This window comes from Euphorbia lathyris, chromosome 2 (assembly GCF_963576675.1).
Source record: "Euphorbia lathyris chromosome 2, ddEupLath1.1, whole genome shotgun sequence".
In the NCBI taxonomy this organism is placed as follows: domain Eukaryota; kingdom Viridiplantae; phylum Streptophyta; class Magnoliopsida; order Malpighiales; family Euphorbiaceae; genus Euphorbia; species Euphorbia lathyris.
Window position 1 is genome coordinate 51,549,234 of NC_088911.1, and position 24,377 is coordinate 51,573,610.

Sequence of the window (24,377 nt, forward strand, 5' to 3'; positions counted from 1 at the left end):
GGTTTTCTTTGCAATGGAATGTGTCGATGGATTTAGGATTGGAAGATGAGGAGACGGTTCATTTGGAAGAAAAGAGAGAAAAATATTAAGAAAGGGAAGAGAGAGAACTGAAAAAAAAAAAGATGAGGGTATAATGGTAATTGAATATAAGATGAGTCTCATATTTTGTGAGAAATAAGTTGAAAGGGTGACATGTCAGATTTGACCGGTCATTTTTACCTCCTGTACACCATGTTAGGACAAAATTAAGGTTGTACACTAAAGTGTGAAATGAGGCAAAGATTGTACACCATTAATGAAATTACCCTATTGAAGAAAGAAAAGAATCAGCACGATTATGCACTTGCTCATAGTCCATCTAACAATTAACTTCATCCCCCTCTCTCTCTCTCTCTCATAAGTTTCTCTTTCACTGTCCAGCAAGGAGATCGCCGCCCTGTCTCTCATCAATCCAGCCAGCAAATAGTCATCGCTCAGTTGAATCGATTTCTCCATTATGTTGCTTGTGATCAGAAGATTAGGTTTGTCTTCTTTCACATCTGCACTCTTTCAAAACCAAAAGATTAATTGAATTCTCTAATTTAACTTAAATCCACTATGACAACCAGCTAGGTTAAATTCTCATGAGTTGAATTTGGTTTGTGTTGTGATTTTCCTTTATTTTATAAATTTGTTTAATTTTGAATTCAATTGATTATTTATCTTGAATTAGGTTTTCTCTGTTTGAAGAAAAACTTCTTATAATTCAAAATTGGCCATGTAAAAATTAGGATTTGTAAAAATGTAGTTAAAGTTACTATAAGGTATGCTTAAAGCTTCACGTTGGAATTGTTGAAGTTGTGTCTGCATCAACTGCTATGAAGATTTCTCATGGAATCTATGTTGAATATATTTTTAAGAATGATCAAGGGGCTTAAAATATTTGTTGGTGTTTTAATTTACCTTTTTGTAGAGATGTAATGAATGTCTCGATAAAATACCAGTCCTTGATTTTGAACTTTTGGAATATTCAAGTAGACAAGATAAGACAAAACAAAGTACAAATATTTATTGATTTTCTGCTATGAAAATTACTAGAAAAGTGGCATAGTTTAGCCATGGTTCATGAAATGTTCGGGAATTAAGCTTAAAATAACCATTGAAGTTGTTAGATATGATAATTTTTAACCCAAATTGAAGTTTAGGTATCTGATCAATCCCGAAACTGTAATATTTGACAAATTAGCCAAAACAATTGTCAAATATTACCACCTTCAGGCTTCAGTTGATATCTTAATTTTGATTTGGGTTAAATTGATCTTGTTTGCCGACTACAAGCATCATTTTGACCGTGAATCCAAATCTTTGGTATATTGAGTTCTTGATTTTTTTATTTCAACATATTGAGTCGTTGTTAGGGTCTTTCCTCAAGCCGATATTCCTATTAAGCTCTTTCAAGATATGGGCTAAATAGGTGTTCAGTCCGCTAAGTCCAGTTAGTCCAGTCAACTTACCAGCTTAGTTGGTGATCTTTCTATACTATAAAAATGAAAATCGGTTAGCTAACACGCGGGGCAGGGCTCCTTTATAAGATTGACTGACTTTTACATGAAAGAAGGAATGAGATGTTGTCTTGGAGAAGTCTTTAGGTTAGGGAAAATTGCTCTTTTTTCTTTGAAAGCTACAAGTATCAAACTTTTGCCACCTGCGAAATCGTTTGATTGAAAAAAGCATACTAACAGCATCACTCATAGCATAGTGGACATGGGATGCTGTCCTTTATGGATGCTTTTTCTATTGATATAACCAGATCAAGATGGTCGAGGAAGACGGAGAGAAAACAACCTTTATCACCATATCAGATAAGAGGGCATGTTCTGTTACAAGGTGATGTCGTTTGGTCTAAAGAATGTCGGGTTCATTGTCAGCACAAGAGAAAGCATTATTCCTAGCTTGATGGTTAATGGAATAGATAGAAGATCTAGCGACTTGGTAAGAGAGAATAGGGCTAAGAAAGAGGCTCCCTGGTGCTTTATATAACATTCCTAATTCCTTCATAATTATCATTCCCCTCGCTCCATTAGCTATTAAGAAGTTGAAATAGGCACTAGCACACTCAAACCTTAACCCTATCTCCTACCTCTACTAGTGAGAAGTTTGAATTTAGGAGCCCAGATAACCTGACTGAACTACCGAGTAAATCAAACAGGAAAACATCTGATAGCATGGCAGGGAAGTGCTAACATGCTAAGACCAATTCATCATCCCAAACTTGCTCGCTGCAAGTATTCTGCTCACTTTGGATAGAACTTCTTTTGAAGATCATTTCACATCTATCTTGTGATGTAAATGCAACTACTGGTTCATTGCTAGTGTACACCCTTACCAAGGATGAAATGCCAAATTGAACTGATACTTTTGGCCAGTCTCCTCTAGTCTATTTTTCTCTTATCTTAGGCTATTTCTCAGTTAGCATGGTTTGCATCGCATGATTTTTTCCAATTGCATCTGCCTAATTTTCATGACTGAGCTCATAGCCAAATAATAAGAAATTTAAGCCAGCTTTAACGTGGAGAATTTAAATTGACCCTCAATCAGATCTTTTTTAGTACAACCAACACAGTAACTCTGAGAAAAGCTGATGCCCATGCCTATAAGCTCAATCATGAACATACACCTTATTTTATACTCTCATAATTTTTCACAATGAGTGGGCCTTTTTATAGTTAATCACCATGATTGTTTTTCTTATATTTATCTATGTATATATATATCAACCAATTAAGTCTACCTTTTGCTCTACGTATTAGTTGAATAGAAGCTTCTCAACTAGTTATGTGATTATGATTTTAAATTTGATACTCATTAGTGTAATGTGGTATTTCATTATCTAATCTGTAACTTTGTTTTTTTTTATGATTATTCAATATGTAACTTTTTTTTTAATAATTATTCAATCTGTAACTTGAAAAAAACAACAAAACTTAACTATAAATAAGTATTGATATATACTTTTTAATATATATATATATATATACCATATTTTAATATTTATATAGATTTGGGAATGTTTGTGAGGATTTTTCGAGAATCTTTTCGGAAATATTTTCGGGGTTGTTCGAGGATCCGTGTTCGGAGATAGTAATTCCCATCCGTCCACGTTTAGGTTTCGGGGATAAAATGTCCCCCATGTTTAAAGTAAAATTCTGAATGAAGAATGTATTTTCATTCATCAATTGCATCAGTTACACTCCGTTTATATACATAGTAGAATGGGGATATAAAGGGTATTTAGTATACACAAATTGTGACAGCTGGTATCCTTTTGCACCTAACTCTGTTAGCTATACTAACTGAATTATGTTACTTCTTATTTGCTTCGTGTACTCTTCTTAACACTCCCTCCTCACGAAAGCAATTCTTCAGTTTGATCTTACTTTTGTCTTCAGAAATCTTCTGCAGTAAAACCATTCCCATTTTGAAAATGACTGGCAACATCTGCTTGTAGGATAGAGGTTTTGTGAGAACATCAGCTAGTTGATCTTTAGAATGTATGAAAGGGGTTTTGAGTAAACCACTTTGTATATGTTCCCTTATGATATGACAATCTATATCCAGATGTTTAGTCCTTTCATGATACACTGGGTTTTCAGCTATGTGTATTGCTGCTGTATTATCACAATGCAATGGTATTGGTTTCTCGACTCTCAACTTCAGCTCCCCTAACAAGAACGAAATCCATTTTACTTCACATGAAGTAGTTGCCATGGACCTGTATTCTGCTTCAGCAGAAGATTTACTCACTGTTGGTTATTTTTTTGCCTTCCAAGAGATTAAGCAATCCCCTAAGAACACACAGTATCCACCAACAGACCTTCTAGTCTCTTTGCATCGAGCCCAATCTGCATCACTAAAGGCTGTCATCCTTACTTTATCTTTAACAACTTGTTCATCAAAGTCATTTTTACAAAATGCTCTCAAAGATAAACTGGACTGTTTAGGATACAATAACCCCATATTTGCAGTTCCTTTGAGATATTTCAAAACATGGATAGCATCATTGAAGTGAACCTTGCTTGGATTTTGCAAGAACTGACTCAGTTGCTGAGTTATGTAGCTTATGTCTGGTCTGGTGAAGCCCAGATATAGTAGCTTCCCTATTATTCTCCTGTATTGCTCATGATTATCTATTAGAGGACTATCTTCTGCAAAATCTATTCCTGCTAGAAGAGGACTTGAAACTGCCTCTGCATTTTGTAAACCAGCTTCATTGATCATATCAATGATGTATTTTTGCTGAGACAATACAAATCCCTTTTCTGATCTGGATAATTCTACTCCTAGAAAATACTTAGCAGTACCCAAATCCTTGATAGTGAATGCTTTGTGCAGTGCATCTTTAACTTCTGTAATAAGCTTCAAGGAAGTGCCTGTTATTAACACGTCATCCACATATACTACCAAGACTATGAAATCTTCCCCAACCCTCTTGGTGAACATACAATAATCATGGACTGATCTAGTGAACCCAAAACTTATCAAAGTGTTGGTAAATTGCTTGTTCCACTGTCTTCCAGCCTGTTTCAAGCCATATATAGACTTCACAAGTCTGCAAACCTCTCCAGGCTTTGCATTATACCCCTCAGACGGTTCCATATACAACTCTTCCTCGATGTATCCATGCAGATATGCATTGTTTACATCTATCTGATATATTTCCCATCCAAAATGTGCTGCTAAAGCAATTATCAACCTAACTGTGACTACTTTTGCAACTGGGGCAAAACTGTCATGATAGTCTATATCCCACTTCTGGTTGTAGCCCTTGGCTACTAATCTTGCTTTATACTTATCAAGACTCCCATCTACTTTGTATTTCACTTTAAGTAATAGAAGAGATAGCCTTTTTACCTTTTGGAAGAGAACACATTGTCCAAGTGCCATTCTTTTCTAATGCCTCCAGTTCTATCTTCATAGCATTGACCCAGTTCGGATCTTTGATGGCTGCTGCATAAGAACTAGGCTTTGGAATTTTAGCCAAGTTGCTCAAAAAAACAGCATGATTATTAGTAAATGGTGGCATCTCCACATTGTTATCATTGTAGATAACATGAGTAACAAAGTCTGAAGTCCAAGCTGGAGGTTTCACATTCCTGCTTGACCTTCTTAGATGTTGTTGTTCAGTCTCATGATCACTCTGGGTACTTGCTTCTTGCTCTTCCACTCCTTCTATAATGTTGCTTGATGGATGTGTTTGATGGACAGGTACATCAGGCAAAGATGAATCCTCTACATCAAGGTGAAGTGTTGGTGAATGTCTATTATCTGCATTTTCTGTAAGAAAAGGACTGAGAGATTCTTCATTTGAATCTTCATATATAGGTAAACCTATATTGTTCTGTTGTGATCCTGGTAATACAAAAGAAAAATTGTTAGAAAAATTAAAATCTTTCTCAACAAAGTGAACATCTCTTGACACACACAAGCTATGTGTCTTGAGATTATACAACTTCCATCCCTTCTGCCCAGGTGAACTTCCCAAGTATACATATTTGGAAGCCCTGTCTTCAAATTTTCCTCTCTTTGCATCTGTGTTTACTGCATATGCAGTGCACCCAAAAACCTTTAATCTTGTGTAATCAGGCTCCTTTCCATATAGTACTTTGTATGGTGTCTGCCAATTCAATACCTTGGTAGGGTACAAATTAATCAAAGTGGCAGCATGAAGCATTGCCTCACCCCAAAACTTTTGAGTTAAACTTCCTTGTTTCAATAATGCCCTTGCCACTGTAGTTAAACTTCTGTGCCTCCTTTCCACAGTTCCATTTTGCTGTGGAGTATGAATACATGACCTTTGATGAATGATCCCCAACTGCTTGAACAATGCCTGAGTATTCTGGTTTGTGAATTCTGTACCATTATCGGACCTTATGGTCTTAATGTTTGTGTCAACCTGATTTTGTACAAGTCTTATATAACTCTCAATCAAGCGTGGTACTTGATCCTTGGATTTGAATAGCACAACCCACAATGCTCTAGAAAAATCATCAACAATTGTCAATATAAATCTGTCCCCAGTTAAGGAAACATGTTTGTAGGGGCCCCATACATCCATATGAATCAACTCAAACAGTTTTATTGATTTAGTAGAGCTATTACAAAATGATTGCCTCACTGCTTTACTCCTCAGGCATACATCACAATGCTCAAAATCAGAAATCTGTACTATTTCTTTATTTTGTATAGCTTTTACATGCTTCATACTACTAGTAGACAAGTGTCCTCGACGCCAAATTTGCATATTCTTTGAAACATCATGTTCTTTGGCAACCAAACTATGATTTATTGTACTACTAAAACTAGCATATTCTTTTATTACCTCTTTATTGAAAGATCTCCTTGTGAGAAAATAAAGTCCTTCTTGCAAGAATCCCACGGCTATTATTCTTTCAGATGCTTGGTCCTGCAAAATACAGTATTTAGCAAAAAATCTAATGCTAATATTCTGATCTTGCAACAATTTCCCTACAGAGAGCAAATGGTAATGGAACTCTGGCATATATAACACATTTCTCAACACAAATTTGTTGCCAAGTTCAATGTCTCCTTTTTTGGACACATTCTGAGACTCTCCTGTGGGCAAGAACACTTTCCTGTGCTCATTTGACAATTTAACCACATTATGCATAACACTATCATCAAATGACATATGCGTGGTTGCTCCAGAATCTATTATCCAAGCAAATTCAATGTTTGACAATTTTGACTTGCATTTAGAAATTTTACCTGCAGAACTCATACCAGCAAATGCAGAAAATTCATGATTCTTACTGCTATCAGCCACTGACTTATTCCTTAAAGCCTTTTGAACTTCTCTTTGTACCAAAACTTGCATTGATTCTTCTTTTTCACTGTCAGAATCTGCTTCAACTAGTGGAGAGGACTCTTCCTTTGACATATAAGCATGCTGGTTGTGATTGTTGTTCTTCTTCCCTTTATACCAATCCGGATATCCTACAAGTTTGAAGCAATCAGCCTTTTCGTGCCCAGATTTCCTGCAATATTTACAGAACTTCTCATCTTTGTTGCTGTTATCACTTGATTGACTCCGATTCTGGTTGGAATTATAACTCCCACTAGATTTTCTACCGCCATTCTTGTTTTGAGATTTAGACATAGAAGCATTGACAAAATCCTCTTTCACCTCACTTTCTATGCTCCTCTGCCTTTCAATTCTCATCAGCATGGAATAAGCCTTGTTTACTGCAGGAAGTGGTTCCATTAGAAGTATCTTCTCACGCACATGATCAAAATCACAATGAAGACCAGAAAGAAATTGCATTAGATGTTCTTCCTCAAGTTGATCTTGAGCTTGCTTTGGCGCTTCTCCATAAGTACAACTGAGTAAAGGCTTGATTTCAGCTAATTCATCCCATTTTCTCTTGATTTTGTTAAAAAAATCAACAAGACTGAGATTCCCTTGAGTTAGAATACTAATTTCCCTCCTTAACTGAAAGATTAAGGGACCATTACTCTCACCATATCTCTGTTCAATCTCCTTCCACAAAGAGAAAGAGGATTTGGCAAACAAGAACACATCAGCCAATTCTTTAGTGAGAGAGTTGCGAATCCAAGAGAAAACTAGATCATCATCCCATTTCCACTTAGAATATTCATCCGAACCTTCATCATCAGGTTTAGTATTCTTCTGAATGAATTTTAACTTGCGCTTAGCACTTAATGCCAAAACCATTGTTCGTTTCCATGCGATGTAATTACTTCCATTCAACAAAGTAGAAACCAAAAGCATGCTAGGGTTGTCATTGCTTGTTACCTGTTGAGGTGTAGTCATCGTTACCGGAGGAATTGAACTCCGATCTATGTTGTGATGAGTTGTTGAAGGAATTGAATCGGGAATTTCTGGAACACTTCGAGGTGAAATATTGCCGGAATCGTCGTCGGAATCTTCTATTTCTGAATTCACAAGAGAATCACGCACAGTCTCTGCGTATGATTTCGATCGAGATTTCTTTGGACGCATTCCGTCAAAAATCGATCAAGAATTTCCCAGTCTGATCATAAACCCTCTCTGATACCATGTTTAAAGTAAAATTCAGAATGAAGAATGTATTTTCATTCATCAATTGCATCAGTTACACTCCGTTTATATACACAGTAGAATGGGGATATAAAGGGTATTTAGTATACACAAATTGTGACAGCTGGTATCCTTTTGCACCTAACTCTGTTAGCTATACTAACTGAATTCTGTTACTTCTTATTTGCTTCGTGTACTCTTCTTAACACCCCACCCTAACCTCCAAACAGTTAGGTGATTCCACGCCCTCATCGGTTGGGATCCCCACGGGTTTCGAGGAATCACCGCTCCATTAACACCCAAATCTCAGTATGGAGTGAGGTATCATTCTCAATTTATCTATCAAGTCAAGGAATTAAATAAGTAAATATTGTGGCTTAAACGGTAGAAAGTTAAGGAATTAAATAAGTAAATAACACGGCTTAAGCGGCCTTCACAGCCTCAGAATAGGAAGTTTTGCTCTACTTGAGCTGCTATTTAAATAGAAGGGTTTTATGCTCAATCTCTCTTGTCTGATGACTTACACATTTACACTTAATAGTTTATAGTTCAGCTCTCACTTCATGACAATTTTATCCATGAACATATTTATTATTTAGCCTAAATAAAAGTATAGAAGCAAACAAAACTTAATTGTGATTTGCAAAGCTAAATTATATATATAAAAAAAAAAAAGAATGGTCGGTTGCGGCAGTCACTAGAAAGATAAATTATCAACATATAATGGTTAAAATGAATAACCATTTGATTAAACAAGCCAACTCATGATTTGAAAGATAATACCATTATTTGATTAACTTCACTTTTTATTTATTATTCCATTCAATTAGTAAGTTCTTTGAAGAAGAGGAAAATTTAACTTTTCACTTTGTTATCTATGAAAGTAACTACCTATATTCTTGTATTTCAATTTGCACTTGGACTAGTTACTAAATCTTGGAAATGCTGGTAGATGTAGGAAAGTTTATTGACACACTTAACTATTAAGTAGACATATAACTAGGCTTAGAATATCATTTTTATGTACATTTTCAACATAATTCTGAATGGTATTAGTGATTATACTTGTCATCACTAAATTCATTCTTTGCACCTTGTTCGATCAGGTGCAAAGAATGAATTTAGTGATGACAAGCAGTGGCGAATCCAGGATTTGAGGGAGCGGGGGGCAAAATTCTACGTAAAAAAATTTTAGACAAAAAATGTAAAATTGTTCAATTTTTGGTGACGAAAAATGCAAAATCGTTCAATTGTCATGCATTATTTTCATGATTTTTTTGATAAAAAAACGTAAATTATAATGTTTCCGACTTGTAATCATCCATTTCTGGGATTCTCGGGTTGTTACGTATCAAATATCTCTAACGTTTTGGGTCAGGTGCAATTTTACCCCTAATGTTTGTAGCCAATAGCAATTTTTATCCCTAACGTTGATAAATTGGATCAATTTCAGACATTATTATAAAATACAGTCATTTTTTTCTTTATTTTGCACCAATTGCATATCAATTTTGTAATTTTGCACCAATTTTACCTCTAACGTTGATAAATTGGATCAATTTCAGACACTATTATTCACAACCGAGAAGACAGTTTGATGAATTATTTCTCAAATTGACCAAATTTATCAATGTTAGGGTAAAATTGTTCTTAGCTTCCAACATTAGGAATAAAATTGCTCATGCCCCAAAATATTAGGGGTATTTTTGCACTTTAACCCTTAATTTTGGATTTAATTTTTTTTTTTTTAAATGGGATGAAGGGGGGGGGGGGGGGGGGGGGGGGGGCGGGGGCAAATGCCCCCTTTGACCCCCTACATCCGCCCCTGATGACAAGTATAACTAGGCTTAGAATAAATTCTCTAAATTAAATATAATTGCTAGAAACTGTCTCTTCTCACTACTACTGTGTTTTGTGTATTGATAACTTCACTAAATTAAGTTATTTCATTATACATTAAAGTTAAATACATTTCCAATATCTATTGTGAATTTTTTTATTTAGATAGATAATTATGTACTTCAAAAATTGAGTTATTAGTGTTATTTAATTGAGTTAAATTTGTTCTTGTTGCTCATCTTGTAGTTATAAACCTTCTTATCACATGGATAATTCAGATGTTGAAAACAAGAGGTTAGAGTGGATGAGATGTGATGATAGGATGGATGATTTATATATAAATGGAGTTAAAGAGTTTTTAGATTTTGCTTTTGGTGATTTAGACACAAGTAGTGACATAGGGGAAGGGGATAAGAAGGTACCATGCCCTTGTAAGCGGTGCAACAATACTCGACATAAATCAAGTGAAGAAATTTATAGTGATATGTTACTAAATGGAATTGTATCAGAATATGTTCGTTGGATTTATCATGGAGAATATAAACCCCCACAAAAAAGAAGTAGAACTGATTTGGGAGATGGTGAGAGTGATGATATATTTAGGATGATCTACAAAAAATTTGGAGTCTCAAATAATGATTCAGATGAGAGATTTGATGATGAGCAACAATCTACCGAGGTCAATGTATCTGATTATAGTAAGGATACAAAAGAGGCAAAAATGTTTGAAATTTTGATGAGAGATGCTCAACAAACTTTATACCCTGGTTGTGAAGAATTCTCAAAATTATCGTTCATTCTAAAGTTGTTCCAAATAAAATGTATGGATGGAATGACTAATAAAACCTTTACTAGTATGCTTAAAATGTTCAAGAATGTTTTACCCAAAGGTGCTGACGTGCCATCGAATTATTATGAAGCACGGAAGATGATTACTGATCTAGGCTTTGCTTATGAGAAAATAGAAGCATGTGAAAACGACTGCATGCTATTCTGGAAAGAGAATGTTAACCTTGAAAAGTGTTCCATTTGTGATACAAAGCGTAATAGAGCTTCACCGAAAGTGCTACGCCATTTTCCACTACAACCAAGGTTGCAAAGGTTGTTTATGTCATCTAAAACAGCAAGTGACATGAGATGGCATTTTGATAAAAGAGAAGATGAGTAAATTGACGATTTGATTGAACTTTGATTATGTGTTTGATAGATTTGGCATTTGACCTAGAACTTTTGATTGAGTATTTGATAAATTGATCTCATCAGCAGTGGTTCTGGCCCCCTTGTATCTAAGAAATATTAAAGACATGCTCGCACCCCTAAGATGGCTTGAAAAGTGGTACGCTCTTTCTAAATCCAAATTTCTAGTTTTTCTTTTGCCTGTTAGGTCCACTGAATCCAAATTTCTAATGTTTTTCTCCTGTTAACTATCTTAGATCCAAATTTCTATTTTTTTTTTCATGTTAGGCTCTTTCTAAATCCAAATTTTTTTATACAATTTGGTCAACAATATGTAATTTGAGAGCAAATTTTCTCTCTAACTCAATACAATTAATTACCTAATTCATTCATTCGTTTTTTAATTTACATGGGTTGAACAAATAATCGACTTTAGTAGTCCTTTTACCTGTTCAAAGTTAAAGCTTGCTGTTATTGTATTGAAAGGAATTATATTAATGAATTTGTGACTTTTGAAATTGTTTAATTAGGAAATAGTTTTTTATTTGTGTCGGGTCACAAATTAATTGAATAAGATTCCATTATTGTGTTTGAAGGTTGGAAGCGGAGATAAACACCTCACAATTCGGCTTTCACGGCTGAGTTTAAATAGGAATCTTTGTTGAAGTTCCAGAAGTATCTTTAGTGACTATTGGATTGAAAGTCTCAATAATTTATAAAGGGTATTACTATTTACCGTCCCTAAATTATTTATCACCATCTCCATTATCCTTGGTATAAAAAAAATTTCAAAATTGGAAAATTTGAGAGAAAATTCAAAATTTAGCCTAAACGGATGCGGCATACCATTCAATTCATGGCGGGAACGGATGCCGCATCCGTTCCCACCACTACACCATATATTGTATATTGCAACCATTTTTTAGAAAGTGATGCCTTAAAACATTGCATTAGCTAAATTTATTTGACTACTACTATTCATGAATGTATAATGCAATGATTCTAGATAAAGTGTTGTTTTTGATATTTTTTTGTTGTTTTATTTGAGCTAAGGTAATGTTTGCACAATATTTATAAATAACGTTGCATTTTTAACTTGATAATTAAAAAAAGCAACATTTAATCAAGGAAATAACGTTGCGTTATTTCACACTAATTAATTTCCTAAAATATCACATACTTTTTGGCTCTACCATTTCCCTCCAAAAAATAAAAGAATAAAAAAATGACTTTGGCTCTACAATTTCCCATCAAAGTAAAAAGTAATAAAAATAAGAATAAGATAAAAAATTTAAGGAATAATTTTTTTCTATTTATAACTTGATTTATAATAATTAATTGTCAAAACATAATTTTTTTTATGAAATTATCTATAAAAATTATTTGACTTACAATAAATAATTTAAGTTGATTTATTAGTAAAAATGGTGAGCAGCTAAATACCGCACTCAAATTACTATCACCGCCTTCATTTGGACTTTTTTGCCCTTCTCATAATTTTGATCAAAAACTAAAAATTCTCTCTCCAAAATCATAAACCCGAAAAACAATAATTGAAATTATGAAAATAATTGATGTGTAACAACCTGAACCACGAAAATGGACGATTACGAGTCGGAAACATTAAAATTTATGTTTTTTTATCAAAGAACTCATGAAAATAATACATATTTTTCATGACGATTTTGTATTTTTTGTCACAAAAAATTGGGGAATTTTGCATTTTTCGTCATAAAAAATTGAACGATTTAGTATTTTTCGTCACTAAAAATTTTACGATTTTGCACATTCAAAATTTGGCCTAAACGGATGCGGCATCCGTTCGGCCCATGGTGGGGGCGGACGTGGCACTCCGCCCCACCAATGGTGAGAACGGATGGTGCATCCGCTCTTGCCATGGGCCGGGCGGATGCGCCATCTGTTCTTGCCATGGGTCGGTCGGAGTGCCGCGTCCGCCCCCACCATGGGCCGAACGGATGCCGCATCCGTTTAGGCCAAATTTTAAATTTTTCTCTCAAATTTTTTTTCTCAAATTTTGAATCAAAAATTATGCAAAGGGTAAAATTGTCAAAAGATGACGGTAGTAAGGAATTTAAGGGCGGTAAATAGCAATACCCTAAAAATGTGGAACAATGGGCTTAGAAAGAACCCTTCTAGAGAAATGTGGAATATATTATATTTTGTGAAATTAGTGTAAAAATTGGGGGAAGCAAATTAGTGTTATTTCTTTAAATTAATTGGTAAAGTACAAACCAAGAAAAAGATATATAAAAAAAAAATACTCAAAGAAACCCTTAAATCCCTAAACTAAAAAGAAGCGGGAATACTAAAAGTTAGAAGCGGGAAGAAACCCCAAAATCCCTAAACTTACTTTCCTTTCCTTTCCTCTGCGCGTGCGTTCTTTCTCTTTATGATACAAAATCCCTAAATTTACTTTCCTTTTCTCTGCCTGCGTTCCTTCTCTTCTGAATTTCAGTTCGTCTAGGTTGGGTATTTGAGCGGTGAAGGCCCCAAGCCTTCTCTGGGTGATCTATTTCTAAAAACTTCAGTTCATCTGGGTTGGGTCTTTGAGAACAGTGATAGCCCCAGACCTTCTCATGGTGATCTATTTCTACTGTTGCAGGTATTTTTTAATGTTCTTATTCTCACTCAATAGTTTTCCAATCTGTTCTTCTCTTGGTACTTTATTTGTCATTTGGTGTGGTGATTTATTGGTTTAATCGTGATGATTTTGTTGCATGAGAAACACATCCTGTTGTTGATGCCTTGTATTTTTGTAGTGTAATAATGTGCACAATTGGATATGGTGATATAACCCCAAATAGCACAGCTACGAAATTATCTTCTATATTGTTTGTGTTGGTTGGATTTGGATTTATTGATATTTTGCTTTCTGGAATGGTTTGTTATGTGCTTGATTTACAAGAAAATTATTTGTTGAGGAATGTTAGAGAGGGAATGATGCAGAGGTTGATGATTCTGTTATAATTGATGTGAAGAAAGGGAGAATAAGGATTAGAATAAGAGTAGCATTGGCGTTAGGTGCAGTGGTTCTATATGTATTGGAACTAGTGTTGCTGTTATGCATTTTGTGGAGAAGCTCTGATGGGTATATGCTTTTTATTTGTTAAAACAGTTCCATGACATGGTATCAAAACTTGTTTGACCAAGTGTTCCAGGATTTGGTTGAGAGAAACTTTCCTCTTTTGAAAGTCATTCCTAACTTGAATGATAATATACATAAATCAAAATTTAATTTGTCTATTTATTACACTAATATAGGGACTTTCTTCCAAAATCTAACTCAAAATCTAACTCAAAAGAGGACTTTCTTCTCTCTTTCTCTCTATTGGTAATTATCCTTTAAAATGGTGGACAAGACTAAGGGGAGGAAGGAAGAGGTTGTAACCAGAGAGTACACCATCAACCTTCACAGGCGCTTGCATGGATGGTAAACATGATCATGATTCGAATTCAGATCTATTTCCTGTTTTTGTTTATAAAAACCTATGGTTTTGGATCTGTTTTGAAGATTTTCTGCAAACTTTTTAAAACTTCAAATATTGGAGTTCAATTTCTGAGGATATTGTTTATAAAAAAACCTATTGGGACTCTAATTTCTGAGGATATTGTTTGATTTTTGAATTTGACCTTGAAGGTTTTCATTGTGATAGATTCTAATGCTTTGGTGCTGATGTTACCAATTCCTTACTGTTAGCGTTTGTAATTTCAAGTTTCCATTGACTGTTATGTTATGGCCCTTGGAAAGATTATCACTGGTAAATTTGACTTTAATTTCTGAGGATATTGTTTGATTTTTGAATCTTATTAGTGAATTAAGTAGTATTTGTCAATTATCATTAACTTGTGTTTAATCTATTAGAAATTTGACTTGCTATATGAGTATTAATCTATTAGAAATATTTGAATTTGAACTTTAAACTTTTCATTAGGATGTTAATGGATATGTTATTGGTGTTTGCAATATAAAGTTTTTTCGGTTTGATTGTGGTAGATTCTAATGCTTTGATGACTTTGGTTTCTCAGGATATTGTTTGATTTTTGAATGTTATTAGTGAATAGTCTCATGAACTTAATTGAAATAAAATATTTAATTAATATTAAACTGACATATAATATAGGGATAAGGTATCAAAATAGGTCTATAGTTTTTTGGAAAGTATCAATTTAGGCTCCACGTACAAAAAAGCATCAATATAGACTTAACGTTTAAAAAATGGTACCAATTTAGGCCTCGATAACAAAATGAGACACGTCATTGATATTACTCCGTTAAGTTGTGTCAATTGTACGTGGAGGAAGAAATCAGAACTTAACGAAGTAATAGGAATGATGTATCTAATCCGTTACCGAGGCCTAAATTGGAACCTTTTTTAAACGTTAAGACTATATTGGTACTATTTTATACGTAGAGCCTAAATTGATACTTCTCCAAACACCATAGGCCTATTTTAGTACTTATCCTTATAATATAATACAAATTTCAATCACATTAACACTTACATGCAATATATTGCATGTTTGAGTACAACAATATGGTTACTTAGGTGTTAAAACTCAATTCTGAACTGTCTGGGTTTAATACTGGTTTGCTAAAAATGGGTGCAAGATGGTTCTGGACTGCCTGGGTTTGGGTCCTGAACTGGCTAAAATTTGGGAATTATCTCAAACGTGGACTGGGCGGTGGGCTACTGGACAAAAAAAATTCAAATTATAAACTGGATACTGTCCATACTGCATTTCCAGCAGCAGACTTGCTGCGAACACTGAATGGCCCCCTTATTTTTTAAAGGTGTAACAATAATACTGTCCATACCGCATTTCCAGCAGCAGACTTGCTGCGAACACTGTATGGCCCCCTTATTTTTTTTAAAGGTGTAACAATAAGAACCAAGAAGATTTTACAAAGATTATCTAGCACATTTGATTAAGAATAATTAATAAAAACCCATAAATATGCTTATAGTCCTCATAAAGAAAATAACCCAATAAATATCATGTAAAACCCATATTCAACTACCATAAATTGCAAAAATAATATCATACGTATGGAAGAAATAAACCAATTAATTTTGCACATATACTACTCTAAGTGGGCATATAATTCAATGAATTAGGAATAAAAAAACTAGCATTGATAGGCTAATGATACCCATTGGCAGAAAATAACAAATCCCATTTTAAATTCCCAAAGTTAACAAATGAAGAATTAGGTGTTAGAGGTTAAAGTACAACAATGTTAAACTAACCAACTTAATGCCACGTCAATGTCATGTGTCAAGAGTTTGCTTGAACACTATACTGCTACTTTGTTTATTACATTATGCTTTTCTATTTGATACATTCTGATATTTTATTTGATAATTCCAAACAACTACTGCAAGGCAGCTACTGCTAAGGTCATAAATACTGTAAAAATATATATTGAAGAAAACAGATTTACAAGTTAAGTCTTTAAATAGAAACGTTTTAGATCATTTTCTCGTTCAATCTTTAGAAATTATGAAAATGATGCTAGTGTGATATTTTTGTTATTTTCAAAACAAAAAAGTACAGCAATGTGTAAACTTGGCAGATACTTTGGCATCAACATCCTTTATCGCTGACTCACTGTTATACATTACTAGTTTGAATCGATTTGACTGATTCGTATTAATTAATTTCCTAGTTTATTTTTTATAAGGTGGTTTTTGTTTGTAATGGGTCGAGATGATAAGATTTGGTTGGAAAATCCTAAATACAGTGAGGAGTATATAAATGGAATAAAGTCATTTGTTGATAATGCATTTGCTAAGTATGCTGACGGAGACCAATTGAAGTGCCCATGTAAAAAATGTTACAATCGCAAATGGCTTTCTCGAAATGAATTATATGATCATCTAATATGGCATGGTCCATATCCGATTTTATGTGATTGGATTTATCAAGTTGCGGCTGAAAATATAAGTGGAGACATTGAGGGGATTAATCATACTTTGGAAAGTAGTTTTGGGGATGATTTGAATACGATGCTACATAACACTTTTAGGCATATAGGCGATGAAGCAGAACAAAATGAAGGTGGAGGTAGATACGGAAAAAATGTTGAAGCAAAAAAATTTTATGACCTTCTTGAGGATGGAAAACAACCATTGTATCCTGGTGGTTGTGATAACTTTTCTAAGTTGAAGTTTATAGTAAGTCAGTTATATAATTAAAATAGCATTTTTAGGTATGTTATGATTTTTTTTTTATATGAGTGTTAACTAGTAAGAGGGCGAGCCTTGGCGCAACGGTAAAACGTTGTTGTCGTGTGACCAGAGGTCACGGGTTCGAGTCTTAGGAGCGGCCTCTTGCCAATTAAATTGGCAAGGGAAGGCTTGCCCCCAATACACCCTTGTGGTGGGACCCCTCCCCGGACCCTCGCTCAGCGGGGACGCGTAATGCGACCGGGCCGCCCTTTTTATGAGTGTTAACTAGTAGGATTATTTGAATTTTTCGGTTGAAATTGTTATTCAAAGATTTGAATTTAAGGTTGAACAGAAACTACAAAAGATTTGATTTTTTATATGAGTTTGCTTGAACACTACATTGCTACTTTGTTTGTTACATTGTGCTTTTCTATTTGATACATTCTGATGTTTTATTTGATAATTCGAAACAACTACTGCAAGGCAGTTGCTGCTAAGGTCATAAATACTGTAAAAATATATATTAAAGAAAACAGATTTCCAAGTTAAGCCTTTAAATAGAAACGTTTTAGTTCATTTTCTAGTTCAATCTTTAGAAATTATGAAAATGATACTAGTGTGATGTTTTTGTTATTTTCGAAATAAAAAGTACAGCAATGTGTAAACTTGGTAGATACCTTGGCATCAACATACTTTATCGCTGCCTCACTGTTATACATTACTAATTCGAATCGATTTGGCTGATTCGTATCAATTAATTTCCTAGTTTATAACTACTTAAATAGCATCTTTAGGTATGTTATGATTTTTTTTTATACCTAGTAGGATTACTTGAATTTTTTGATTCAAATTGTTATTCAAAGATTTGATTTTAAGGTTGAACAGAAACTGCAAAAGCTAAAGCACATGTAAATTGGATTTTAGGAGTATTGAATTTTTTGCTTTGTCATATTCACATGAAAAAACTAAAGCACATGTAAATTGGATTTTCATGTTGAACAACAACTGCAAATGAGTTGTTTGTCTGTACTTTGGTTTTTTTTTTATTTTAGAGCTTACACATTGTTAGATGTATTCAAAAAATAAGTGTAAGGATATATATTTAGATTTAGATTCTAACTTGAGTGATAATTTTTGCATATGATAACTTAAGTGGTAAATTGAGTGATATATTTAGATTTAGGCACTAAGTTCCTGGTTTGCACCATAGGGAAACCTGTCTGAAATTTACAGTTCATTTGTAAAGTATATGATTGGTAAAATTATAGTTCTCTAAAAATTACAGTTCATTGGTGAAATTGAAGTATATACCATATGATTGGTACTAGTGCTTATAGTATAAGCAATATGATTTGATAGTTTATATTTAATTTCTTTTCTAGGTTAATAATTATTTGAGTCAAAATAGGTACATGTGCTTATAGCATAAACTATATGATTGGATAATTTACATTTCATTCATATTGATTGATGTTTGAAGATAACATTTATTGGTTTTAATCATTCTTTAAGTTCAATTTTCTTTAGATTATTTCCTTCAATAAGAATTTTTATTATTTGGATTATAGGCAAGGCTTGAAGAAAAGTTATCATCTGGAGGCGAAAACACTCAGATAATTGAGGAAATACTTGGTGAAACATCATCTCATGGTCGTTCATGGCTTGTTGGTAGGATAGGCCACATAAAGAAAAGAAAAGAGACTCCTGAATCTTCAGCTTCCATGAGTAAGAAAAACATTTCTGATGAGACAATCGAACAAATAAAAGCCGCAGTTAGAGAGGAAATGAGGAATGAAGTTAGAGAGGAGATGAGGAATGAAGTTAGAGAGGAGATGAGGAATGAAGTAAAGATTGAAGTTAGAGATGAAATGAAAAAGACCATGGAAGCACAAGTTGGCACTATTATACAAAGGTTGGTCCAAATGAATCCAACATTGAATCTAAATTTGGATGGGATTGTTGCTTCCCCAAATACCAATGACTCTTTTCCTTCATAAGCATATTGATGAAGGAAAAATGACTTATTTTTGCTTATGGTTGTTAGATACTTATTGTACTGTTGAATTTTAATTTTAGGTACTTTTAATTGATAGTTGGGCTTTTTTTTGTAAACAACTGTTATGTTCCCATCTATTTGATAACTATTGCCTTTTAGATCAACAAGTGTTGCGTTACATATTATAAATCGTTGTTTTTTGATAATAAGATGTGTTGCATTTACATCAAACATCGTTGCAATTACAACTGAAAAATGTTGCTCTTGAATAAGAAAATGTTGCTTTAACAATAAAATATTATTGCATTTATAAAATACAAAGTGTTGCTATATGATAAAATGTTGCCTTTATTATAAAAAAATTATTGCTTTTGTTGACAAAAAAGCGTTGTTTTAGACAATATAATTCAAAACTAACATTGCATTTGTAAAATATAAAGTGTTGTTATAGGTTATGAAACATTGCCTTTAATCTAAACAACCGTTGGTTTGTAAGCAAATATTGTGTTGCTTTTTGTTCAAAATGTGTTGCATTTCATTGAAAACAAGTGTTGCAACAAATTACGAATGTTGCATTTGCTTAACAAAGGCAACATCTTTGTTATTTTAAAAGTGTTGCTTTTGGATTCAAAAAAACGTTGCCTTTTATATTATGCGATATTTCGTTGCCTTTGTTGTAAAAATTGGCAACGGTTTTTGTGGTGTTGCATTTGATAAGTAACGGTTGCCTTCGATAGCAAAGGCAATGGTGAATTTACCAACGCTTTTAGAATGACCAAAAGTGTTGCTTTAACCCATTTTTTGGCTTATTGTAACACTTTTAGGCTCCTAATGCAACCTATTGTGGTTGTTGCAGTAAGCCATATATGGTGTAGTGCACCATGGGTCGAGCGGTATGCCGCATCCGTTCCCGCCATGGGTCAAACGGTATGCCGCATATGTTCCCACCATGAGTCGGGCGGTACGCCGCATCCGTTCCCATCATGAGTCGGGTGGTATTATTTTTGTGACGAAAAATACTAAATCATTCAATTTTTTGTGACGAAAAATGAAAAATTCTCCTATTTTTGTGACGAAAAATGCAAAATCGTCATAAAATATATGTATTATTTTCATGAGTTTTTTTGTCACATATCAATTATTTTCATAATATCAATTATTGTTGTTCGGGTTTATGATTTTGGAGAGAGAATTTTCAGTTCTTTATCAAAATTATGAGAAGGGCAAAAAAGTCCAAAAGAGGCGGTGATAAATAATTTGAGGACGGTATTTAGCAGTTGACTTTATAAATCAATAATGTGTACTATTAATTAAAGTCTCAATAATGTTTATCTCATCTAATAATTACATCTTTTATTGATTGATTTAGTTAACTACTCTATTCTTTCAGATAATAATTTCATTTTTAAGTTAACTTGCTGAAATTACTTTTTCTTTTTACACTCAACAACATATTAATATATACATAAAAAGTTTTTTCTAACTGCTCAAATCCTCTGCAGAAACCGAAAAAAAACTCATTTCTTCTTCCTCTTTCATTCCATTTTTTCTGTCAATCTTCCTATTTTGTTGATCAATTTTGAGGAGGATGAAGGATCTTCCTTCTTCCTCCTCACACCGGGTTAGATTTTTGTAATTTTTTTATTGATTTTTTAGTTTGTGTTCATATATTTCTTCGAAACTCTTTATCCGTCTGATTGTATCTGCTCTCTATTATTCTGTCGTTTATGCTTTTTTCGGATTTAGCAAAAGCGGAAATGGTTTATCTTATCCGTAGATCAATAAATCTACGTAGTTGCAACAAAAAAGTGACTCAGATCCGAATATTCGGAATGGTCTAAAGGATGAAGTTTGGATTGCAGTGTCTTTCTACAGATTTAGATTAACGAGGAATATATTGTTGTTTTGTGTTTTTTATGGGTTCTTTTTGCTCTTTGTAGTGATTTTTAGAATCTCCAACATAAAATCTATCATCATACTCTATTTTTTTTATTGTTCTATAATATTTATCCATTTAAGTTTTCAATATATATAATTTTTTCCTATATACCCCTATTAATTAACCAGTGAAAGGTAAATCAAGTCGAGATATATAAACAAAGTTTTAATTTAATAAATTGTTCTATAAATGAGAATAGTAGAGACTATGTTTACTTCGTTTTTGACAAAAAATCATAATATTTAAGTTTATTTTCTAAAAATCAATAATTATATTAATATTGTGATTTGTTTAAATTTATAATTTCTCTATATATAAAAAAATCAGCAAAAGGTAATGTATGTTAATAAAACACATTAGTTCATAAAACTAAATCATAAATAATACACAACTGAATATCTTTATAAATTATTCCACTCAAACTAATTGAATTGATAGATAATAATTGGGGGTTTGGTCCTTTTTTCATGAATCTATTATTGAATTGAATTACGATTTCATAATTGCATCTTTGGACCGATCAAATATAATCTAAGAGACTAATATTTTACTTGGCTCTTTCCTTAATTCTGACAGGAAATCCACCTTCCATTTTACTGGTGAGGTAGGCTATATAAACTGGTTTTTCACCACTATCAGCGGCTGGCACCACCTCAAACCTACTTAAAACTCCGGCAACTACCCTTTTCATCTGCAAAAATGCCATTTCCTTCCCCAAGCAAACCCTCGGCCCCGCCTGAAAAACTGGATAAGAGTACGGGTCTTTAGCGACGAAATTCCATTTCTTATTATTTGCTTCATCTTTAACCAACCACCTTTCTGGCATAAATTCAGCCCAGTCTGGACCCCAAAGAGCCTCCATCCTTCCCATCGCATATGGATGATACGTCACCCTAGTCCCCTTCTTTACCTGAGTTCCGTCGGGAAATATGTCGTCGCCTTTTGCCATTTTGTTGTCTACAGGTACTGGAGGGTACAGTCTCATGGTTTCACACAAACAAGCATGAGTATAAACCATATCCTTCACTTCTTCGAAAATCGGATCCTCTGATTTGTCACTAATTTCTTCAAGTACGGTGGATTCTATTTTTTGGTGACAAGATATTAACCAGAAGAACCATGTTAATGCTACAGATGTTGTGTCGCGACCAGCTAATATGAAGCTAATTACAACGTCTGTAACGAAATTCTCATCTGATACGCCGGAGCTCAAAAGTCGTGATAAGATATCAAGTGATTCGATAGACGAGTTCTTTTTCAGTTCGGCCTTCTTTTCCTTGACGATATTCGTCGCTAAATCACGCACAAGAGGAATCATTTCCTTGAGACGTTTTTCAGATCCAATACAAAAAAATTTCTTCATTTTCCATATTATAGGGAACGCACAATTGAATCTGTCGCTAATTATCTTAATGGTTTCTTCAAAAGCTTCGGCAAATGGAGCCACAGGAAGAGATTGTAAAAGATATTCAGGATCATATCCGAAAGCGATTTTACATATATTATCAAAAGCAAATCTTTGGAAAATATCTTGTAAATCAAGCACTGTTTCATTGGCAGCAGCAGCTGAAAGAATAGGAATCAATCGTTGAGAGAGTTCGGTGTCGACGACAGTTTCGATGAATTTTCGCAACGACATGGTGTTGAATTCGTGGCTAGCAATTTGGCGCTGAAACTTCCAAGTGTCACCATCGGCATTCAAGATGCCATTGCCCAGAAAATCAAAGAGGGTGTAGTGCATGTTAGGGCCTTTATGGTAGATATGGAAGTGAGTCTTGAGAATGTGCTGAACATTTGCTGGATTCCCGGTGAATATTTGGCGGTGACCGAGAGGCCTGTGGAGGACAAATGTTGCAGATGGTAACTTCTGAAGAATATCAGATGTCCATTGAACTCGGCGATCGAAGTGTTTTTTTATAGCTATAGCAGAACCGATTATCGGATAAGATTTTGGGAGATTATTAGAGATTGTTGTTTTAGATTTGGAGGAAATAATAATGAAAATTAATGAGAAAAGGAAAAGAAAGACTGAGAAAAGAAGATAAATATTAGACATGATTATATATTTAGGGGTATGTATGTATATGATATATTCAAGTATGGTTTTTGATGAGTTCTTATACTAAAGTTTGGGGGCTTTGCCAGCCTGGGGTCAGTTACACTTCAATACACTACATGTGTTGCAGGTGTTTGTTAACATCAAAATTAATTAAATTAATAAAATCATTTTCAACATTATATTATATTGATAACACCAGCAAATCTAAATCATCATATAAAGTAAATCATCAGCAAACCCCATAAATGACCTTTTAAGTATAGTGATATACATTAGTTTTTACCTAATTATTTATATGAATAATATAAACACACAAAGTAATCAGTTTTGATGTTAATGATCATGTATACCGTCAGATCCAGACTTATTAGAATCTCAATGTGGAAATTCCAAGCATTCTAAGGCAAAGATCTAATAAACTAGATCTAACAGTGAATAACTAAATTCATCTGGTTATTAAGGTCAATGTGAACACTACTGCACAAGGTAATATTTACTTTGTCAAAAACAAAGTATATAAACTCAACGTTCTAAAAAATAAATCCTAAATTTTAAATTATAAACTACAAATTCTTTTTTTTTAGAAATATAAACTATAAATTCTAAAATATATTATAGGCTTAATGCATATATACAACTTGTCAAGTTTTGCCTAATGGTACCCTGAACTTTTAAAATAACTTATCACACACTTATAGTTGTCTTTAAAAACCTACCGCACACCTATAGTTGACTTTAAAAACTTATCACACACCTATAGTTGGCTCATTCGGACCTCATATACACAAAATCGTTGATTTTTCGTCTTTGACGGATGAGGTGGCATACCGAACGAACTCCCGCGCTTTTCTTTTTTTCTATAACACGCATACCATCTCGTTTGTTAAAGACGAAAGATCAACGATTTTGTGTGTAGGAGGTCCGAATGAGCCAACTATAGGTGTGTAATAGGTTTTTTAAGCCAACTATAGGTATGCAATAGGTTTTTAAAGCCAACTATAGGTGTGTGATAGGTTATTTTAAAAGTTCAGGTTGCCAATAGACAAAACATGCCAAGTTCAAAGGTGTAAATATACATTAAACCTATATTATATGGTAAT

General features: G+C 33.6%; 3 protein-coding genes across 6 annotated transcripts; 1 reads left to right on the plus strand and 2 right to left on the minus strand.

Annotated features, from left to right (window-relative positions):
* Positions 1–158: 158 nt before the first annotated feature.
* LOC136218170 (uncharacterized) lies at positions 159–19,432 on the plus strand. Of its 4 annotated transcripts, XR_010683668.1 has the most exons (6): positions 159–521; positions 5,245–5,361; positions 10,163–11,252; positions 11,689–11,814; positions 13,569–13,715; positions 18,852–19,432. XR_010683668.1 is itself a non-coding variant. In XM_066004937.1 (2 exons), the coding sequence occupies exon 2, from the start codon at positions 10,182–10,184 to the stop codon at positions 11,082–11,084; it is 903 nt and encodes a 300-aa protein (XP_065861009.1). In that variant the 5' UTR covers positions 165–521; positions 10,163–10,181; the 3' UTR covers positions 11,085–11,567. The 4 variants fall into 4 exon arrangements, 1 of the variants encoding a protein (XP_065861009.1); XR_010683666.1 differs by lacking the exon at positions 5,245–5,361 and having other exon boundaries at positions 165–521; positions 18,852–19,431; XR_010683667.1 differs by lacking the exons at positions 5,245–5,361; positions 11,689–11,814 and having other exon boundaries at positions 165–521; positions 18,852–19,430.
* On the minus strand, positions 6,422–7,180 carry LOC136218171 (uncharacterized). The gene is made up of 2 exons (XM_066004938.1): positions 6,781–7,180; positions 6,422–6,442 (listed from the first exon to the last, which is right to left on the minus strand). Exons 1-2 carry the CDS (start codon positions 7,154–7,156, stop codon positions 6,429–6,431), a joined length of 390 nt encoding a protein of 129 aa, XP_065861010.1. The 5' UTR covers positions 7,157–7,180; the 3' UTR covers positions 6,422–6,428.
* Positions 19,433–21,578: 2,146 nt separating the features above from the next.
* Positions 21,579–23,309, minus strand: LOC136218172 (cytochrome P450 94A2-like). Its single transcript, XM_066004939.1, has one exon. The coding sequence runs from the start codon at positions 23,272–23,274 to the stop codon at positions 21,766–21,768; it is 1,509 nt and encodes a 502-aa protein (XP_065861011.1). The 5' UTR covers positions 23,275–23,309; the 3' UTR covers positions 21,579–21,765.
* Positions 23,310–24,377: the final 1,068 nt, after the last annotated feature.